At 44.1% G+C, this 18,311-nt stretch overlaps 5 protein-coding genes across 7 annotated transcripts; 2 read left to right on the top strand and 3 right to left on the bottom strand.

Annotated features, from left to right (window-relative positions):
- Nucleotides 1–992: 992 nt before the first annotated feature.
- LOC6726688 (serine/threonine-protein kinase 32A) lies at nt 993–10,239 on the top strand. Of its 3 annotated transcripts, XM_016176040.3 has the most exons (9): nt 993–1,583; nt 5,067–5,274; nt 6,195–6,250; nt 6,311–6,476; nt 7,479–7,549; nt 7,618–7,744; nt 8,021–8,146; nt 8,374–8,555; nt 8,617–10,239. In XM_016176040.3, exons 2-9 carry the CDS (start codon nt 5,220–5,222, stop codon nt 9,181–9,183), a joined length of 1,350 nt encoding a protein of 449 aa, XP_016033178.1. In that variant the 5' UTR covers nt 993–1,583; nt 5,067–5,219; the 3' UTR covers nt 9,184–10,239. The 3 variants fall into 3 exon arrangements, with proteins under 3 accessions (XP_016033178.1, XP_002102099.1, XP_044779367.1); XM_002102063.4 differs by lacking the exons at nt 993–1,583; nt 5,067–5,274 and adding an exon at nt 5,349–6,055; XM_044923432.1 differs by lacking the exons at nt 993–1,583; nt 5,067–5,274 and having other exon boundaries at nt 5,986–6,250.
- On the bottom strand, nt 3,160–4,443 carry LOC6726689 (ubiquilin-4). The gene has a single exon (XM_002102064.4). The coding sequence runs from the start codon at nt 4,286–4,288 to the stop codon at nt 3,254–3,256; it is 1,035 nt and encodes a 344-aa protein (XP_002102100.1). The 5' UTR covers nt 4,289–4,443; the 3' UTR covers nt 3,160–3,253.
- Nucleotides 9,425–13,665, bottom strand: LOC6726687 (methenyltetrahydrofolate synthase domain-containing protein). The gene is made up of 6 exons (XM_002102062.4): nt 13,403–13,665; nt 11,997–12,167; nt 11,217–11,935; nt 11,087–11,155; nt 10,824–11,034; nt 9,425–10,768 (listed from the first exon to the last, which is right to left on the bottom strand). Exons 1-6 carry the CDS (start codon nt 13,479–13,481, stop codon nt 10,380–10,382), a joined length of 1,638 nt encoding a protein of 545 aa, XP_002102098.1. The 5' UTR covers nt 13,482–13,665; the 3' UTR covers nt 9,425–10,379.
- Nucleotides 13,666–14,867: 1,202 nt separating this feature from the next.
- Nucleotides 14,868–16,418, bottom strand: LOC6726686 (BTB/POZ domain-containing protein KCTD9). Its single transcript, XM_002102061.3, has 3 exons — nt 15,743–16,418; nt 15,375–15,506; nt 14,868–15,279 (listed from the first exon to the last, which is right to left on the bottom strand). Exons 1-3 carry the CDS (start codon nt 16,379–16,381, stop codon nt 14,965–14,967), a joined length of 1,086 nt encoding a protein of 361 aa, XP_002102097.2. The 5' UTR covers nt 16,382–16,418; the 3' UTR covers nt 14,868–14,964.
- Nucleotides 16,419–16,841: 423 nt separating this feature from the next.
- LOC6726685 (Golgi to ER traffic protein 4 homolog) lies at nt 16,842–18,311 on the top strand. The gene is made up of 3 exons (XM_002102060.4): nt 16,842–17,127; nt 17,189–17,423; nt 17,484–18,311. Exons 1-3 carry the CDS (start codon nt 16,976–16,978, stop codon nt 18,114–18,116), a joined length of 1,020 nt encoding a protein of 339 aa, XP_002102096.1. The 5' UTR covers nt 16,842–16,975; the 3' UTR covers nt 18,117–18,311.

Here is an 18,311-nt window from a genome sequence, read left to right as displayed (position 1 = left end):
AACAAGCGTTTGAAGGAAACAAGCGAAACAAGGCGGCAAAACAACACATTTCACATTTCGGCTTTATTATAAATCTTAATGCCGTGCCAAAATGGCGGAGGATTATTATTGCTTAAGTTATGATAAGCTTCGGCACCTTGTACCAGGCACAAACGGTTGTTAATATCCCCAATTATTGTGACCCTAAAGAAGATGTTTTTGTTCTGCTTCTGAACTGATTCAAGAAACAGTGTGGCTGTGCTTTATCCGTTTAGTTAATAGTTTTTTAAACTCTTTGCAGGATACACTTTTATTTGCTAAATAACGGGTATCTGATAGTCGAGAAACTCCACTATAGCGTTTCCTCTTGTTTTAAATTTCTTTTACTTGTTGATCATTCTATCTCATCAGTTGCGCAAATTTCTGTATAAAGTTAAATTTGAAAAAAGAAAATGTATAATTCTTTACTTAACTTTACTTAAATTAAATAATCAATTTCTTTTTGCCAAATTATCATTTTTCCCAACTATTCTTATTCATTTTAATTTCTTTGTGCTTAGTTTGAACTTATTTACATATTTATATTATTAATAAGACAGGTAAAGAGCTTTATACGTACACATCAATCCACTTCATCCACATAATTTCGGTGCCTCTGAGGCGAAAGGGATAAAAGTGGAGGCTTTAAGGGAATGGGAAGTCGTCGTAATGCCAGTCTGATCCGGACACCCGACCGGATGTCGGCTCATCCATCAGTCAGATGGATGGACCCGGTAATTGTGAAACATGTGCGCAATCATTTTACGCTCAAGTGATGCGCCTTTTGGCGCCTCGAAAAGGAGGGCATTGTAAATAGGGTCTTACCAGTCATAATCGGAGCAAAAGTAAGCACATTAATATAGGCAGTGCACCTAGCCAACTTGGCTAATTGGCGTTCATTCATAAGGCTCGGCGATTTGCCTTTTGTGTCTCCTGTGCCCTCTTCGCTCTCCGCACGACTCGCACCTGCGCAGGATCTCCGGAAAGAGAGGGAGAGCAAGGAAGAGAGATGTTTGCAGCATGACAGAGCAGAGCGCCGCTTTATAAACAAAACAGTTTCAGTCCCAACTACGCGGCGGCTGAACGCGGTGGCTCGACGGCCAAGCAGGATAAGAAGGACTCGCTGGGCCGAAAACGTGAATAATTGCCGACGGCGGTGGTAACGGCTACAGTGTCCATTGCATTTCGCTGTGTGGGTGTTGTGACAATGGCGTGACTTTTCGCCATCGCCAGCTCCGTGTCCGTGTACGTGTGCGTACATACTGCCAGGAATCAAGGGAGCAACAGCAACAGCTCACTGCACCAACACAGGCTCAGAACAGGCACACACACGTACCTGTGCGGAGTAAGCCACCTTCGCCTTGGTGGGGCGAGTGGGGCATGTTCGTGCCAGCACTTTGGACCACTGAAAGCGAGTCCAATTCAAATGAGCCGTGCATGCAGGTATGAGCAAAACCAACATCTCGACGCGAGCCAAGCCAATCGATAAATTCAAAGGAAGCGAAGTGGTAACCTCTGACGTCCTCCAGATAAGCGTTGCGAGGATTCTGCCAACAGAGAAGCAGGTATTTCGGGGCTACTCGGTCGTGGTGTGTATGTATGTACATACACATGCCTGTAGATATGTATGTGTCTGTCCACTATTATTTTGGTGTCCCATCGAGCAGCTGGATTGAAAGAACGGACGGGGAATGTCGATGAACCCTAGAAGCCCATTTCACTCTCGTCGCATTGGATTGGCCGTCAACTTGATTTCCAAGGGTTTTGGGGTGTCTTCTGCCGTCCCTTTTGCGGTTACAAGCTACAAGCTACTTCAACAATGACTTATCTATGCTAATGCGACACCAACTGACATTTTGATTTGGATTATGCAAAGCAGTTGGGCATATTGAGACATCACCGGCCTTTACTTGCAATCTCTGGATATACACAAATTCAGTGGTGCCGCACACACCCCGGCAATATGAATCGCGGCTCCATCAAGTCGCTTCAATTTATAGATTTTTTCTCCGCGCCAGAGCGTAATATGATGTCATCCGTTTTTTTTAGAAACTGATTGGGCGGAGAATCGGGAGAATGTTGAAAACAAAGAGCTTGCAATTCCATGTCTGCAATGCATAACATATTTAAGCCAGTAACGGTCGAAGGAGGTTTCTTCCCAAAATTTATTCAATAGGAGCGTTGCTATGTGCCAGGATATAGTCTAATAATAAAAATGAAATTATTTTCAAGTTCCGCATGGTGCTTACTACACTTTTGTTCGATTTCTTCGATTAATGTTGATAAAAACGTTGTCCTGTAAAAAGAATTCATTCATTTATCGATAAGGTCAAAAAGATGGAAAATTCGATGTGAATTGTAAAAACACGCCATATTTACCACCTCAATACCGTGAACAGGAACTGCTACAAAATTTTAGCACCAACGGATCCAGGGAAAATCCGCATCCGCACTCTACTATCGTGTTCCTTCTTGTGCCATAATAAACTCAGAATTAGTGTGGATATTTACTTATGTACAACATATGGTACTTATTATTCATGCAATCGGACTTTAAAAAAAATAAACATTCAATACCTTTTTTTAGGAAATCAACTTTTCACCTGCAGTAGTGCTATTATTTTAACCGCAGCTGTATATGTATCATAGGGGTAGTAAAAATTTGCATTAATTGCTTTAATTCCCGAACTAGCCACTTATTTTGTGATATTAATTAACTTATTGTAACTTATTTCAACGAACTTTACTTTATTTAACTTGCATATTAAACAAGAGGGAATGCTATAGTCGACTTCTCCGACTATCTGATACCCGTTGTTTCTCATCTAAACGCCAACCCGAAATGTTATATTTTTTTATATTGGAGAATATAATGAAAAAATGGGAGGTTTGTGGTTTTATCAGCTCGATAGAAATTTACAAGACCAATAAACATAAGTAAAAGATTAGAATATTTTTCAAACGTGTAGGAAAAGATTTAAAAACAATTTTTCGAAAGTGTGGACGTGCCAGTTTGTGGGCGTTAGAGTGGCAACATTACGTTTTTAGAATCTGCGAGCTTACTCTCAGCTTTCTAGCTTTTATAGTTCCAGTGCATACTGACAGATACGAATAACGGGTATTACATCACGCACCGATTGGTTTCATTTTTTTGTGCATATTTATTGTGCATATCAATAGGCGTCAGATAACCTCAGCCAAAAACGAAACAAATCAAAAGCAGTACAAATGGAGTTCAGTCCTCCAAAAACCGATTCCAGTGGTCCAGTAGTCTTACAGCGCAATCAACATTGCCCAGAGATATGAGCAGAGCGCGTTTGTTTCGACTGCGGTTGCTGTAGCCCATCTGAGCCAACTGCTCCACCTGGGTCTGGTAGCAGTGCTGGCAGTGTCCCTCACCACCGGATCGACGGCCCTTGCACATGGTCTGTGTTGCAGTAGAAGTCGTCACCTTCGATGAGCTCTTCTGCCTGCAATCGGCATCAGGGTCGCTCTGCTTAACAGAAGATCGTCCCTTGTTGACACGTCTTGGCAGAGCACATGTCCTCGGGTTTCGGCTGCGCGGCATGCGAAGCCATGGGTTTGGGAGCGGGTCCTTCACCTCGAGACCTCGCTGGGGGTTCGAGGACGTCTTAGCGCCTTGTGACGCCTGCTGAAAGGACATGGCCACGTTGTCTTCGTAGGCCTGTAGCATGCAGTAGTTCAGTCGGCTCAAGACCTTGTACCCGCCAGGCACAAACTCCATGCGTGATATGTGGAGGTCGCGGCGGCGTCCCAGCTCTTGCTTGGCCGGGCTGAAGGCCAACGAAAGCATCTCCCGTAGGTTCTGGTCGCTGTTCAAGTAGTGGCGCATGGCCGCATTCTCATCGAGCAGACTCCGGATTCGCGGATCAGCCTGTAGCAGGCTTCTCAGCACATCGGGCGCTTGTTGCAGATAGGCTATGTGGGCCGACTGCCAGGATCTCATGAGGCGCTCGCTCGGCTTGGAACGCTTTGTGGCCGTGATCGGCGTCGGCGATGGAGAGCTTGTTACTTCCGCCCGGCAAACCACGTGCACAGTGACGCCGGAGACGATCCCCCTACTGTCGATGGTCCCCTCGTCACTCAGCACCTGGCCCGCGAAGACCAGGATGATCCGAGAAATAGCCTGCTCAAAGCGCACTGCCACCAGGACGCGCAGGTTCCGGATCTGTTCGTTCTGGCGCAGGGTGACGGTTTCCACCCGACCGCTGCCCTTCGCGCAGATGTCTATGGACCCTTCGGGGCCCATCCTTTAGCGCTGTGCACGATTTGTAAATAGGTCCAGAGCCAAGAGTGTTTTCTATAGTTTTCTAAAGACTTGTATAAAATAAAAATGACATTCGCACCGAGAGTATTTGTATACGTCGACAGCTAGTCAGAATTTAACATATTCTGTGTGAAATGTCAGATTCGCTTTTGAATACTAAAAGTGTATCAGTGTGGACGCCATTCTACGATGATGTAACCATGTCCGTATGTCTGTCCGGCTGGGAGTAGAACCTTTGAGATCTCGGACATTTAACAAAGCAAATAATAAAATATGGTTTGTAGTAGGTGGGCAATGGCCAATAGCCAAATTATATAAAGTAATTTTGTGTCACTAAAGCGTATCTGTTAGATCTGTTATATGTTGCACACTCCATCTTCACTAGCTGCAGATCTGTCCGTTCGTCTATCTGTCCGTATAAGGGTCGAGATCTCGGAAACAACAAGAGCTAAACAACAACTGAGGAAAGGAGCCTACTTCATTCGCTCTTCACCTTGTTACACATTAGACCCTCATGACGGATATTTCTGTTACTTTCAGATATATGTATAATAGGTATAAGCTTACAATAGTATGAAATGAATTACTATTAACCAATTACTAAGCTTAATTTCTGTACTAGCGTTGACGTTACCAAATACCACAATAATAAAAGCCGTGATAAATTTTTGTTTGCTTTGAATCTTATCACCAATGAAATCTAAGCATACCTATTGAATTTAGTATCAAGTGTTTTCTAACCATACTTCCTCTCATCTAGTCAATTAGGAACACTGCGAATTCGACTCCAAAGTAAATAACTGGAGGACCTACCCGGCAACAAAATCAGAAACCAATTTGATCCTATTTAAGCAAGAGCGAGCTTAGGGAGGAGCCCATTATCGACTTCGATTCAACCCATTGATGTAGCACCATGGGCGCCAATACATCGAGCAGATCCGACGCGAGTCTGCTCGCCGATGACGATGGTAAGTACTGAAAGGAGGTCTCTTGACCCTTGCCAATTAATATAATATATATATTATATATATAACAATATACCTACTACGCGTCGAGCAATAAGAGCTTAATGAAGCTACAAAATCATAACTTTGATTTTTTTATTAAAGCTCTCCGCTTTTTATTCTAACTGAATAGTTTAAACAAGTGCTGTCAAATTGAAATGGCCCACAAATTAAATAAATTTTCTGAAAATGTGCGCAAAAATCGTCTAATAGTTTTTCACAATGTGATCGAATAACGCAGTGGGCTTAGGGCTTTAACATCTACTGCCAAGTTTGTGGAGCACCTACACCCGGGGCGAACCGGAGGCAATGGAGTTTGTAGACGACCTGTGCCTGGAGAGGATATTAGGACTCCTGGAACTGCCCGATCAGATTGCTATGATGCAGAGCTACGAGCGCTGTCGTCCCCTGCTGGGAAGTATATGGCGTCACCGGCTGACCAGGATCTCTCTAAACCTGCTCGAGATACCCCTTCTGGGAGATGACTTCAGGTTCCTCTTGGCTAGCGCCTGCCAGCAGCTGCTTGAGCTGAGGATCAGCTATTTAGGCAGGGAGCACTTCCAGGCGCTCATCATGCACTGTTTTCCCAATTTGTGGCTTCTCCAAGTGGATGTTCTACCCCCGTTTTTCCTGTGCCCACGGCAAAGACTTCAGTTGATTCAGATTATCCCGAAATTCGATCCCGAGGATCACTCGCTCGCAATGGGCCACATGCTGTGCGTAGACTGCCAGAGCCAAATTCCGAGTTAGAAGCCATCGGGTGTGTGCAAATAAAAGTTCATATATAGATTCGTTAAGGATATTTATGCTCTGTGGACCAATAGGCAGTCCTCACTCATTGTTACCTAAATACTCATACTCACTTCCCCTATCTTACGTTTCAGTCAATTTTGACCATTTCCAAATACTCCGCGCCATTGGCAAGGGCAGTTTCGGAAAGGTATGAGCACTTTTTGGTCATTTTAAGGAAAAACCCTCGCCTTCACAAGAATTTTCGCAGGTGTGCATTGTCCAAAAGCGGGATAGCGGCATCCTGTACGCAATGAAATATGTTAGTCGCTCCGCTTGCGAAATGCGCGGAGCTCTTGGTGGCGTCATCAAGGAGGTGGAACTGCTATCGTCGTTGGAGCACCCGTTTCTCGTCAATTTATGGTTCTCTTTTCAGGGTAAGTCTTCACAGGCACAATTCTCGAGCATATGAACACAATCGAGTATCCAAACGAGGAAACATGTAATCCGAGGATTCCAACTTAGTTGTTGCTCGTAGAGTAAAAGGGTATACTATATTCGTTGAAAAATAAGTAAGAGGCAGAAGGAAGCGTTTCCGACCATATAAAGTATATACCCTATTCTTGATAAGGATCAATAGCCGAGTCGATCTGGCCCTGTCCGTTTGTCTGTCCGTCCGTATAAACCTCTAGATCTCAGTAACTATAAAAGCCAGCAGATTTAGAATAAGCTTACAGATTCTAGAGACATAGAATTGTTGACCCATGTTGCCACGCCCACATTTTTAAAAGTTATTTTGAAATTTGTTAATTTTTCTATTAGTATTTCGAATTTCCATCGAGTTGCCTTAAACCGCCCAAAACTACCACATATATTCCAAAAAATATTGAAATTTCTCGTTCACACTTCCAACTGAGTAACTGAGTAACGGGTATCTGACAGTCGGGAAACTCCACTATAACATTCTCTCTTGTTTTCTTAGATAGATAGATTCTTGTAAATATCTTATTGACATAGTTTTTGAAACTGTAAGAGCTTCAATGTTTCACCTGTAAACGAAACTAAAATACCGTTATACTCTATGTGTAAGGGGTACAGCAACGCGAACATTGTTGTGTTCCTGCGAAGCCCCAAGAAGGAAATAACAAAATAACTGTTCCTAGCGAGCCAACTTTGTTCTACTTCTTGCCCCGCAACGTATGTACTTATTTCCATATTCAAGCCAAGAACAAGCATATGAAAGTAGGTAGGTGCTGCTACCTTCGCCAAGGCTGGTCCAGCTTAGCGGCTCCTAGCGTTTTTTGAAGGCACCGCTCTCGCCTGATTCTGCTATCTGTCTTTTGCTGATTGCCAATCAAAATGCAAATTAACTTACAGCATTTCTTTTGAAGCCGGGCCACAGAGCACTCATATCCCCCAATTCTCCTGCCCTTTTACAGATGAGGAGGATTTGTTTATGGTCTGCGACCTGTTGACTGGCGGGGACTTAAGATATCATTTACAGAACCGAGTGAGTTACCCCATGACAACTCCCCCACCTGTTCATCCTTGTGTACGTACTCCCCATTCCATTCCCAGGTGGAATTCTCCGAGCAGAGTGTGGCCTTATTAGTGTGCGAGCTCGGCAGTGCATTGGAGTACCTGCAGGCGCATCGAGTGGTTCACAGGGACATCAAGCCTGACAACATTTTATTGGATGATGCGGGTAAGTCTGTGCACAGTGGAAAAACCAGGCAACTGGAAGCGCTGGAACAGCTGATATGATAGTGGAAATTGAAATCTTAAGGAGAAGAAGGACCACAAGTTTTGGCAAATTTTAGTATTTACAAGCTAATTTTGGATTAATTATTAACCTTTGGAAACTAATTAGATCATCATTCTGTCCTAGCTACTTAATCCCTTTCGAAATATACGTATTCGTTCAAAATATACAAAACTCTTTCGACCGAGATATGTATATTGATATGCACATTATTTCTAGGACATGCTCATTTGACTGATTTTAATATTGCCACGCGTTTGCAAAAAAATGCCTTGGCCTGCAGTATGTCGGGGACCAAGCCCTACATGGCACCCGAGGTGTTCCTGTGTGCCCTGGACGAAGTGGGTGAGTAAATTGGTCTATAACTATACATTACGTATATTTGATCGGCGAGTATTATAATCGTACCGATGTAATGAACATTTAGTTTACGTGGGTAAATGCACTCCCATTAATTTCATTCCATAAAATACTTCATTACGACAATATGACAACATCAGTGACCATCGCCTAGCGAAAACCCAAGGCTGCCCTCGTCTATAGAGTACTCTTTTGTCTCCATCTAATTTCAGCTGGCTATAGCTATCCGGTAGACTGGTGGTCACTTGGCGTCGTCGCCTACGAAATGCGGGGAAACATCCGACCCTTCGTGGTGCACTCGAACACCCCTCTGGCGGAGATCAAGAATATATTGAACACGCCAGTGCACTATCCCCGCTACTGGAGCAGCAACTTTGTCGATCTGCTGCAGAAGGTGGGTTGGATCACACTATTTTAAGAGGCTTTGGCTAATACACACTTTATGACTATTGCAGTTACTCTCCACCTATCCGGGTGCCAGGATCAGTACAAGGCAGGAGCTGCATCAAACGCCGATGCTGCGCAACATTGACTTCCAGAGGGTGCTCGAGAAGAAGATCAAACCCATCTATAAACCTCCCGAAGACCACCTCAACTGTGATCCCTGCCTAGAGCTGGAGGAAATGATTGTGGAATCGCGGCCCTTGCATAAAAAGAAGAAGCGCCTGGCCAAGCAGAGGTCAGCACAACGGGACAGCGATCCAGAGACTGCGCTGGTCAAAGAGTTCATCGTTTACAACCGCTACAAGGAGTTGAAGCGCAAAGCCATGGAACAAAAGGAAAACGACTGGCAGCGCGAACTGGAACTGGCCATGGCCAACTCCATCGTGAACAGCTTGGCCCCCATCCAAGAGAAGCCCGCCGCCGCCATTGCGCACGACGGCGACTGTGCGAACGCATCATCCGCAGCCGCCCAGCTAAAGGGTGACAGTATTGAGTTCATTGATCGCACTCCTTCACCGCAGATTAAAGAATCGGCTGGCAGCACGCTTGACATGCCGCCGAGTCCGTTTCAAAAATAAAACCTAGGACGCGGTTGATAAGCAACAGGTTTCAAACTGCACAAGAACCAGACCCACTTGCGCAACGATGACTTGTCAGCCATCCATCCATAAAGACCAGAACCTATTTTTCGAACTCGTCTGAACTTCATTTTTGTACATGCTCATATTATATACAGAACTATGACATTTTATATCTTTTAGGGTATAGCTTTTAAATCAAATAGGTCTAAGCTACTTTGTACATATTGTTAGATGTAAGTCCAAAAGCAAAATAAACGGGTAATTTCCGTTCAAGTTTATTTTTACGATTTTTTTAATTTTTATTTCAAGTTATATTTCATTCATGTTTCATATTTTTTTTGTAATGCCTTTTGTGTATAAAAAAAGAGTAAATAATTATGTTCTGCATTGTATAATTATGTTCTGCCTTGTATAATTATGTTCTGCATTGTATAATTCTTGCTTTCACACATTTCTTGTTCTCTTGTTAAAAATATTATTAAATTTATTGATGTTTGCGGTGAAAGTTGGGAAAGACTAACCAAATGCAACGTGTAAATAGTTTGTTAATTCATTTTTTCTTACTCGCGGGATTTCTCATTTATTGGGCATTCCTATTAGTATTACATTTTAGAACAACTTCGCACTCAACTTCAAGCCCTATTACTAGCAGCTCAACTGCTTAACGATCTTATTGCTGAGGTGTGAAATCAAATTAACAAATATTCAGAAGAGCTCTAACTCAGAATTGTAACGAGTCACAAGAAGTTAGTAAAAGGATTATTTAGAAGAAATGGTGTTCCACTTTGCATTTGTGGAACGAGTATTTCTGCAATCGTTTTAATTTTCTTAGGCAAAAAACAAATGCAATTGTTTAAAAAAAGCGTCAATGATTTGTGTTCTCGTTAGAAAAAGTTGCGTTTGATCTTCTTGTTTGTTAGAATAATGACGGAGAAGAAGAAACTACAAGCTGCAAAACATGGTATTCAGTGTATGCACAAGTGTAACTGCCTGCGTGTATTTAGTGAGTGTGTATGTTGAGTGTACTTTGTGTTTGTTCGGTGTTTGGAGTTCGATTTCTATTTGTTTTTTGTTTGGTATTTCCCGATTTTTTTTAAACAAAATGTTACTTTTTTTCGTTGAACTCCAAACATTGCGCTGCCGGCGGAAGTCCGCCGCGACCGTTCATTGGCTGCGCCTAGCGCAAAGTCATACTATACTGTGGTGGTGTCGACAGCTTCGATGCGCGCACCACCCACGTCGCCTCCTGCCAAAGTCACGGCCTCCCCTCCGTTTTTCGCGTCTGCTTTTCCGTCCTCGCCTGCACCGGCATTGGCACCAGTGGAGCTGGCACTTTTCTTCTCGCCAAATTGAATCAGTTCTACGTTGACGAGAATAGTCTTGGTCTGCACAGGCGTTGCAGTCTCAGCTGACTCCGCTTTCTCATCGCCCTCCCCTGCGGCGGCAGCTGGGGCTGTCTCGCCGCCAGTGGTAATGGTGAGCGAGAGATCGTTGAGGGACTTCAACACCTTGTCCATGTCGTCCTGGGTACTGGGAACCCCCTTGCGGTTCCCAAAGTGCAGGAAACACTTTCCAAAGTGTCCTAACGAGTTGGTATAGTTAGCGTAGAGCTTTTAAACCAAATATAAGTGACATACCCTTCCAAGAAATTGACATCGGAGTGCATTCGCGTTTGCGGAGCTCCGACTTTAAGTCCTTGACGCGAATATCACGAGACAGATTTGTCAACTTAATGCAAAAATCACTGTTCTTGTTCTTCTTTGAACGACGCTCATCAGTGCCAGCCTCTGGTAACTTGCGATCATCAGTTTTAGCACCTCCTTCAACACCAGACTGATCGCCCTCAGACTAAAATTACGAAGATTAGGCTTCGGCTAACTACCATATTTAAGCTACTGACCTTAGTTGTACGTCTGCGGCGATTGACGAAACGACCTTTGCGCCGTGGAGCGCGTTTCTGAGTAGTCTCCTAAAAATTATGAGTTAAACGTTACTCAATAGTTACAAACAGTGTGGCGGATTCAACTTACGCCCTGCGGCTGTTCGTTGTCAGTCTGCGAAGTAGTGCGTCCTGGGTTGCCTCGTTGGAGGCGACGGCGCACAGGCCCACGGCGGCGTCTGTTGTTTTGATGCTGCTCCACATCGGTGTCTTCCTCCTTGAGGGATATCGATTTTCCCGCCTTCTCCTCCCTTTCCTTAAGCTGCTGCAGCACGGGCAATATTTTTAGACGGCGCTCGGACAGCAGCTCCCAGTAAACGCCATTGGGGAAGGACAGGCGCTTTGGCACCCTGATTATTTCTGTGGGTGTTGCAATGATATCAACTGGCGAATCGTACTTCTGGAATAGATTCGAGGGCAGTGAGTCCACCACCTGCATGTCGTGCACGATTGTGACAATAACTGTCTCCGGTGTAATGGCTCCCAATTCAATAAGAAGGCCGATGTCCAGATCAGCGAACCCATTTCCGCGTCCAATGCGGTAACCCTCGCGTGACACTACAACAGAGCCAATAACCACGATGTCCAGCTTCAAACCGCTGTCCAATCCAATTTCCGAGCGAAACTTCTGGATGTCTTGAACGCGCAGAGCCTCCTTTTTCTGCTCCTCGGTGGCATCGGCCGGCACATCTACCTTTAGGCACAGTGCAGAAGATTCACGGGTGCTGGGCAAGTATACGGACTTGCCGGCCAGCAACGCCAGTTCCTTGAACTCATGCAAGACACGATCGATGTTCACCTTGATGTGCTCTGCAATACGGGAAAGAGTGATAATTGGTGCACTAAAAACGGGGCTGTGGTCCTCCCTTACGTGCTTTCTTGAACTCCTCTTCATTGGCAAACAAGGCAGCAGCCTTATCGGCACCCACGAACGAGGGAATTCGGTTAAATATGTTGTTGAATCCAATGCCAACCTTGCCCTCTTGGATCTTTTTCCAGGTCTGCACGCGCAGCGAGCGCTTTGTGGGCTCTATGGGCTGAGCTGTAACGACATGGTTGTTACAATAATATCTTTAGCGAACATAAAATAAACAGATGACTAAAAGAAACATAGTTTAGTTTATTGCAGCGGTGAGCTCACAATACGATGACAAGATGTGCTGCATTTGTGTGAGTGATAGCTAGCCTTCATTAAATCATGCCCCAATCTTCAAGCATTCCATGCTCCATTCCAGAGCTGGTCTGTAGGTAAGAAAACGCGCGGACCCAAGCGATTCCCCAACTTCTCGCACATGTTGGTTCTTCTTAGGGGAGGTTGACTGTAAAAGTGCAAATCAAATGTGCTGAATCGCACACAGCCGCTGCCCTTATCGTCTGTAATGAACGCGTGTTATCACGCCAGTTGGCGCTGGACTAAAGGTGATACCGCGGCTGATATACCGGTTTCCACGCCCAGCAATCAGATGTGAAATTGGCCCAAACATACACCAGCAAACGCCGGCCCGTATCATTGAAAACAAAAATCTGCATGCAAAATTTAGTCGGCAGGGTTGCCACCTGTGCTAGTTAAAGAACACACGTCAACATGCATGTGTGTGCGCTTGTCGAATATAAATTGAAGTATGAATTGGCCTCTAAAACTATTTCGGCCGTCTTCCTTGGCGGCTTCGACGAAAAATACAAATTGAGAACCCATATCCCGATATTAACGCATGACCAATAAGTTGGCAACGCTTCGACACGCACACACTCGCACGCACACATTTCTCGGCGATGAGCGCATCGAGTCGCGAATTTCTCAATTAATATGTATGCGTATGAGAAGTGCCGCGCGCGTGTAGTGGTGTCGGGCAGCGGGGGGCACAAGCGGGCGGGTGAATTGACACTGCGAGCACAGAATCTCGAAATCGAAATCGGCCAAGAGCACCGAAAATGATTCATTTCACTTTTTGTAATTGTGGGCAGAATGCGCGCAAAGATGACGTAATTAGTGTCAACAACAAGCAACTTCGGTGTTTCGGCAACTCTTATTTACAGCTAGGGCCTCATAGAAATAAATATGGCGGAATTTGACAATCTGCTTCTACACTCGAACCTAGAAAATGGCCGAATCGGGCACCTGTCCCGCTGGAACATGAGTATTCACCTTGGATGCCCAGCACAAAGGCTAGCGAGGCGCGGCGCCGCGCAAAACATTTATGGAATCACCAGCACTCGCGAGAATTACATGCAATTTTTGTCGACCGGGCGGGCGGGGTAGCAGGGCAGGCCACTTACTTGTCGAAGACACCTCCTGCGCGGTGTTTGCGCCGTTCTCCGCGGCGACAGCGGGAGCTGCGTTGCTTTGGTCCTCCATCGAATCGCTCGCCAATTGTGTTTTAGTTCTGCTCACAATTTTTTACCGGCTCAGGCTACGGCTACACAGTTCACAGTTCACAAGCAACGTCTACCGTTCTCCGCTGGCTTCCAACAAACCACGTTTGAAAATTGACGTTTCTCTGGTGACGTAAAAAAACATCGCCGAGGCGATACATCGATACATTTCGTATAGGGTTGCTTGCGATGGTTCTAGCTAAAAATAAAATACAAGTTATACATCTGAGTTTATACACGCTACCGACAATCTACATTGGATCTACATGCAAGTCCATCATCTTTTTCCGCTTCAATTGTTATATATTATTTTAATAAAAATCGAGTACCACCCAGATATGTTCTATGAAGGTAAGGTATTAAAAACTAAAAATAGATTGATTTTATATATTTCTTATTTATTTATGTTTCTTGTAAATAAATGAATCGAACGATAAACTAAAATTACCACAGGCTCCTGTCCTGGCTTAGGGTTTTCTAACTATAACTCTTCTGACTCTTCACAAATTTAATACAGACCCTGGTGAAATCAAGAAGGTCAAGGAATGTTTTATAGAAAAATATAAAATAATATTTAAGGTTGTCGCATCACTAAGGCTATATATCAAAAAAAAGCAAAAGGGAATGATATAGTCGGAGTTCCCCGACTATCAGATACCTGTTACTCAGCTAATGTGAATGCGAACGCGAAATTTCATAATTTTTCTGGGATATCGATAAAAATTGGGAAATATAATGAAAACATATTTTAAAATTTCCTAAAAGTGTGGCAAGACCGGTTTGCCGGCTTAAGGGCGTTAGAGTGGGCGTGGCAAAAATTTTTTTAGCAAATCGATGGAAATTTACAAGACTTATAAAATATCAAAATAAATAATATTAATAATAATAATAAATATAAACTTATAAAAAATATCCAAAAACTGTTTAAAAATGTGTGCATGGCAGTTTTGGCCGGTTTTAGGGCGTTAGTGTGGGCGTGGAGAAAGTTTTTTTTGCAAATCGATAGAAACTTACAAAATTAATAAAAAAGTAAAAAAATATCAACACATTTTTCAAAAGTGTGGACGTCACAGTTTTGTGCGGTTTGTTGGCGTTAGAACCATAGGCATGGCAAAATCAGTCAACAACCGTGAGCTGCGTCTTCGTCTCTAGAATCCGTATGCTTAAACTCAACCTTCTAGATTTTATAGTTCCTGAGATATCGAAGTTCATACGGACAAACGGACATACAAAGTCGATTGATTTATATTTTGTCGGAAGTTGAAACGCTTCCATCGGTCATTTACATACTTTTCAACGAATCTAGTATACCCTTTTACTCTACGAGTAGCGGGTATAAAAACAAGAATAATAAAAACGACATTAGAAATACAATCCTAATACTGTTTATTTTAAAACCTACGATTAAACTTTTAAGTATGTACAGTCCATAATATTAATATTAGTGATAGGTGCCAACCCAGAAATCATCGTATGGCCTGTGACATGTGCAAGGGGGTCACCATTAGGGTAAGCTCCGCGTCCTTTAAATTTGCCCCCCGCAAATTTGCCTCCTGCAAGTCGCTTCCTGAAAGATTGCATTTTTCCAAGTCGGCACCTGCTAAGACCGCAGCTCGCAAATTACAGTTCTTCATATTTGCGTTCTTCAAATTTGCCACACGTAAGTTAACACCGGCCATGTTGCTGCTTTCCAAACATGCTCCTTTGAGGTTAACGCCCTCTAGATTAGTTCGAACTCCTGTTGGGTCTTCAAAATTACACCCTCGCAAGTTGGCACCTTCCTGAAAGATTAGGCAGATTAGTTTCCTAGCTTAGTTGGATGGCGTAAATCTGTTACTACTAGTTTCACAAATGATGTGATTATTTAATAGCTTACCATATTGGCACAAAGTCCCCGCACTGACACTAGTTGGGCGCATTCCAAGTTCGCGTACTGAAGATCCGCGCGTTCAAGGCAGCAGTAGTTAAGATTGGTGTGGGACAAATTGCAGTGAGACATGTTGGCATACTGTGGAGCAAAAAGGATAGTCTTTAGTATAATTAATGGCTTCAACTTGATAGATCTCCACCAATCATTTTCCTATTTATTTTTTTTTTGTGGACAAAAATATTTTCTTTAGTGTGTAGCAAACTACAATGATATGCAGTCGTGATACGGCGTTGGAAAGACTTAAAATTTCGTTTGACACAATTTAGAAAATACACTTCTTGCAGTGCCTTAAAATGAAATTCTTTTGCGCACACCTTAAAGTTAATGTTGCGAAAATCTAGCTTTCGTAGATCGGCCCCAGACAGATTAACGCCCTGAAAGCGCAACTCCGTTATCACAGAGGTCTGAATGATGGCCTTGATGACGTCGTTGCGCGTCAATGGCCTGTCCCCCAGCGGCGTCTCCTGCTGTCCCAGGCGTTCCTCCAAATGGGTGACAAGCGAAAAGATTCCGAAGAACCGCGCCTCCTCCAAAACGCCCATCACACTGATGTTCGAATCGCAGACGAACTGTCCGTGGCGAAGGTAGTTGATGATCGGCTCAAAATAGCGAGGACTTCGATCAATCAGGTATGCTCCTTGCTCGTCACGCTCGCTGGGCATCATGCTTCCATCTTGCAGGAACATCCTAGCAAGCATTGAATCCGGTTCTCTGCCCACCAGAGTGTCGATGGTGGTGGCGTAGATTTGTCCACCCACATTCAGTTTGACCCAACGATTGGGAGCGAATCCGCTAGCGGCGACGAAATCGCCGGCTGCCGGTGCGGCCACGTCTTTTCTGGCTCCGGAACCACTCTCCTTCAGATCACTATTCATTTGATTTGAAAGTTTAAAAAAATTCCACAATGCCTGGCAATTCTCAGCTGCTTTATCTTCCCGTTCTTCCCCCGTCATTCCATTGAAGTCGTCGATTAGGGCTGTTCACACAGGGTCGCAACAGCAGCAGCGTTATATTTAGTAGTTGTGTGAACCATGAGCATTTGGTCAATTTAGCTAATAATTGTTAGTTAACTTAAACGAAGTGAAGAAATAGCTCAAATCAACAAATATCAGAAAACTGGACATGTCTTATCTTATTACTGCCTATTAGCTGCAAAACAAATTTATATTTGTAATGTAATATTCATATAACGACCACATTGGTATACAAAAAGCAAAATGAATTATAAAGAACAAATTTTCTGATGTGGGTAAGCATAAGAAAATATCAATATTTGTATGCAATAGCCAAGCAGAGAACTATTAAAACCTGAAAACGTGTTTTACGAATGCATCTTAAATTATCAATTGATTGGTTAGAAGTGTAAACCCTCCACTTTTCTTTTGACACTGGACGCCTGTGCAAAGAGTGTTATATTTGGCAATCGACACCGATAGTTCGTCATCGGGAAGCTGGTATATGTAAATACAAAATAAATTATAAAAATCGGCTTCCACATAATTGGGAAGGTCGCTTAAAGCGTACGAATTAACACAGCAAACAATCAAATGTCTGCCGCCGAGACAGGTCCAATAGCCAGCGGCAGTGCGGTGTCCACTGGACAGCGCGGTGTCAGCCGAGTACTTGCCAAGTTGTCCCAGTCTCTGGCAGGAGGAGAATTCTATGAAGCGCACATGATGTATAGGACGCTGTATTTTCGGTAGACTATTTGTATAATCCGCGCAAGGAAATGCAATCCAATATGAAATTCGATTCCTTAGGTACACGGCGCAGAAACGCTATCAGGACTGCCTGGACCTGCTCTTTGATGGAGCACAGCAACTTATTGCCAAGGAGCAGGAAAGCAGCGCCGCGGACCTATGTCTCCTTCTGCTGGACACGTTAGAGAAGCGAGGACCACAGGCGGAGGATACCGACAACTTCCTGTGGGTTCCACGCCTAGGGGCTTTGATCCGCGGACTTAATGCCGCGACTGTGGAGCGCGAAACCCTTATTGTGAGTCTCTGACGTTATTAAACGCGACTTATCCCGGTAATGAGATATTTTTCCCTTTAGCAACGGACCATTAAGTGGAGCACGGCCCTGCATGGCCAGTATGGCCACCCAGTGCTGCATAAGTTAATTGCACACGTGTTTTGGACCGAGGGCAACATTGAGTCGGCTCGTCACCACTATCTACTCTGTCAGGATGGCAGCCTATGCGGGCGAGTGCTAATTGAAATCAGCCAGAGCAGGGGCTTCCAGGGCGAGGTGGACTTGTTCCTGGTACAAGCGGTGCTGCAGCAGCTATCCCTTAAGGATCGGAAAACTGCAGAGGACACGTTCACCGAGTACACACGCTACCACGCCAAGCTGCTCAAGCATGAGTTCCCCTATAAGGAACCGCTGGTCAACTTCTTGTACTTCCTCTTTCGCCTTATTGACGCGAAGCGTGTGGCTGGGTTTCGGGCCTTACGTAAGCTGTACGATCCATCCCTAAAGCGCGACACGTCTTTTCTGAAGTACATAGCCAAGATTGGGGTGCTGTATTTCGATGAGCAGCCGGAGGCTGCTCATTCTGGTCCGCCCGGGTTGGGCGGAATGTTTGGTGACATATTCAATCGTCTTATGTCGGGCTTTGAGGAAGATGATGCGGAGGATCATGACACGACGCTGAGGCGGCAAAACGAGAATAACGAACTGGAATAGCATCCATGCATCTATGACGCATACCGGAGAAGAATCCTTTGTTGCTGCTCTTTTTGGTTGCTCTAAGTCAATGAAGTTCTTTGCCACAAAATCATCGGGCTTTTTTGTTATAACTTTAAATTGCTGTATGCTAAATTATTAAAGTAGGCGTATGGTTTTGATTATGCAAATTAAAAAAAAACAGTTATTCAAAAA

This window comes from Drosophila simulans, chromosome 3R, assembly GCF_016746395.2.
Source record: "Drosophila simulans strain w501 chromosome 3R, Prin_Dsim_3.1, whole genome shotgun sequence".
NCBI classification, from domain to species: domain Eukaryota; kingdom Metazoa; phylum Arthropoda; class Insecta; order Diptera; family Drosophilidae; genus Drosophila; species Drosophila simulans.
This window is presented reverse-complemented; position numbering and strand designations above follow the sequence as displayed.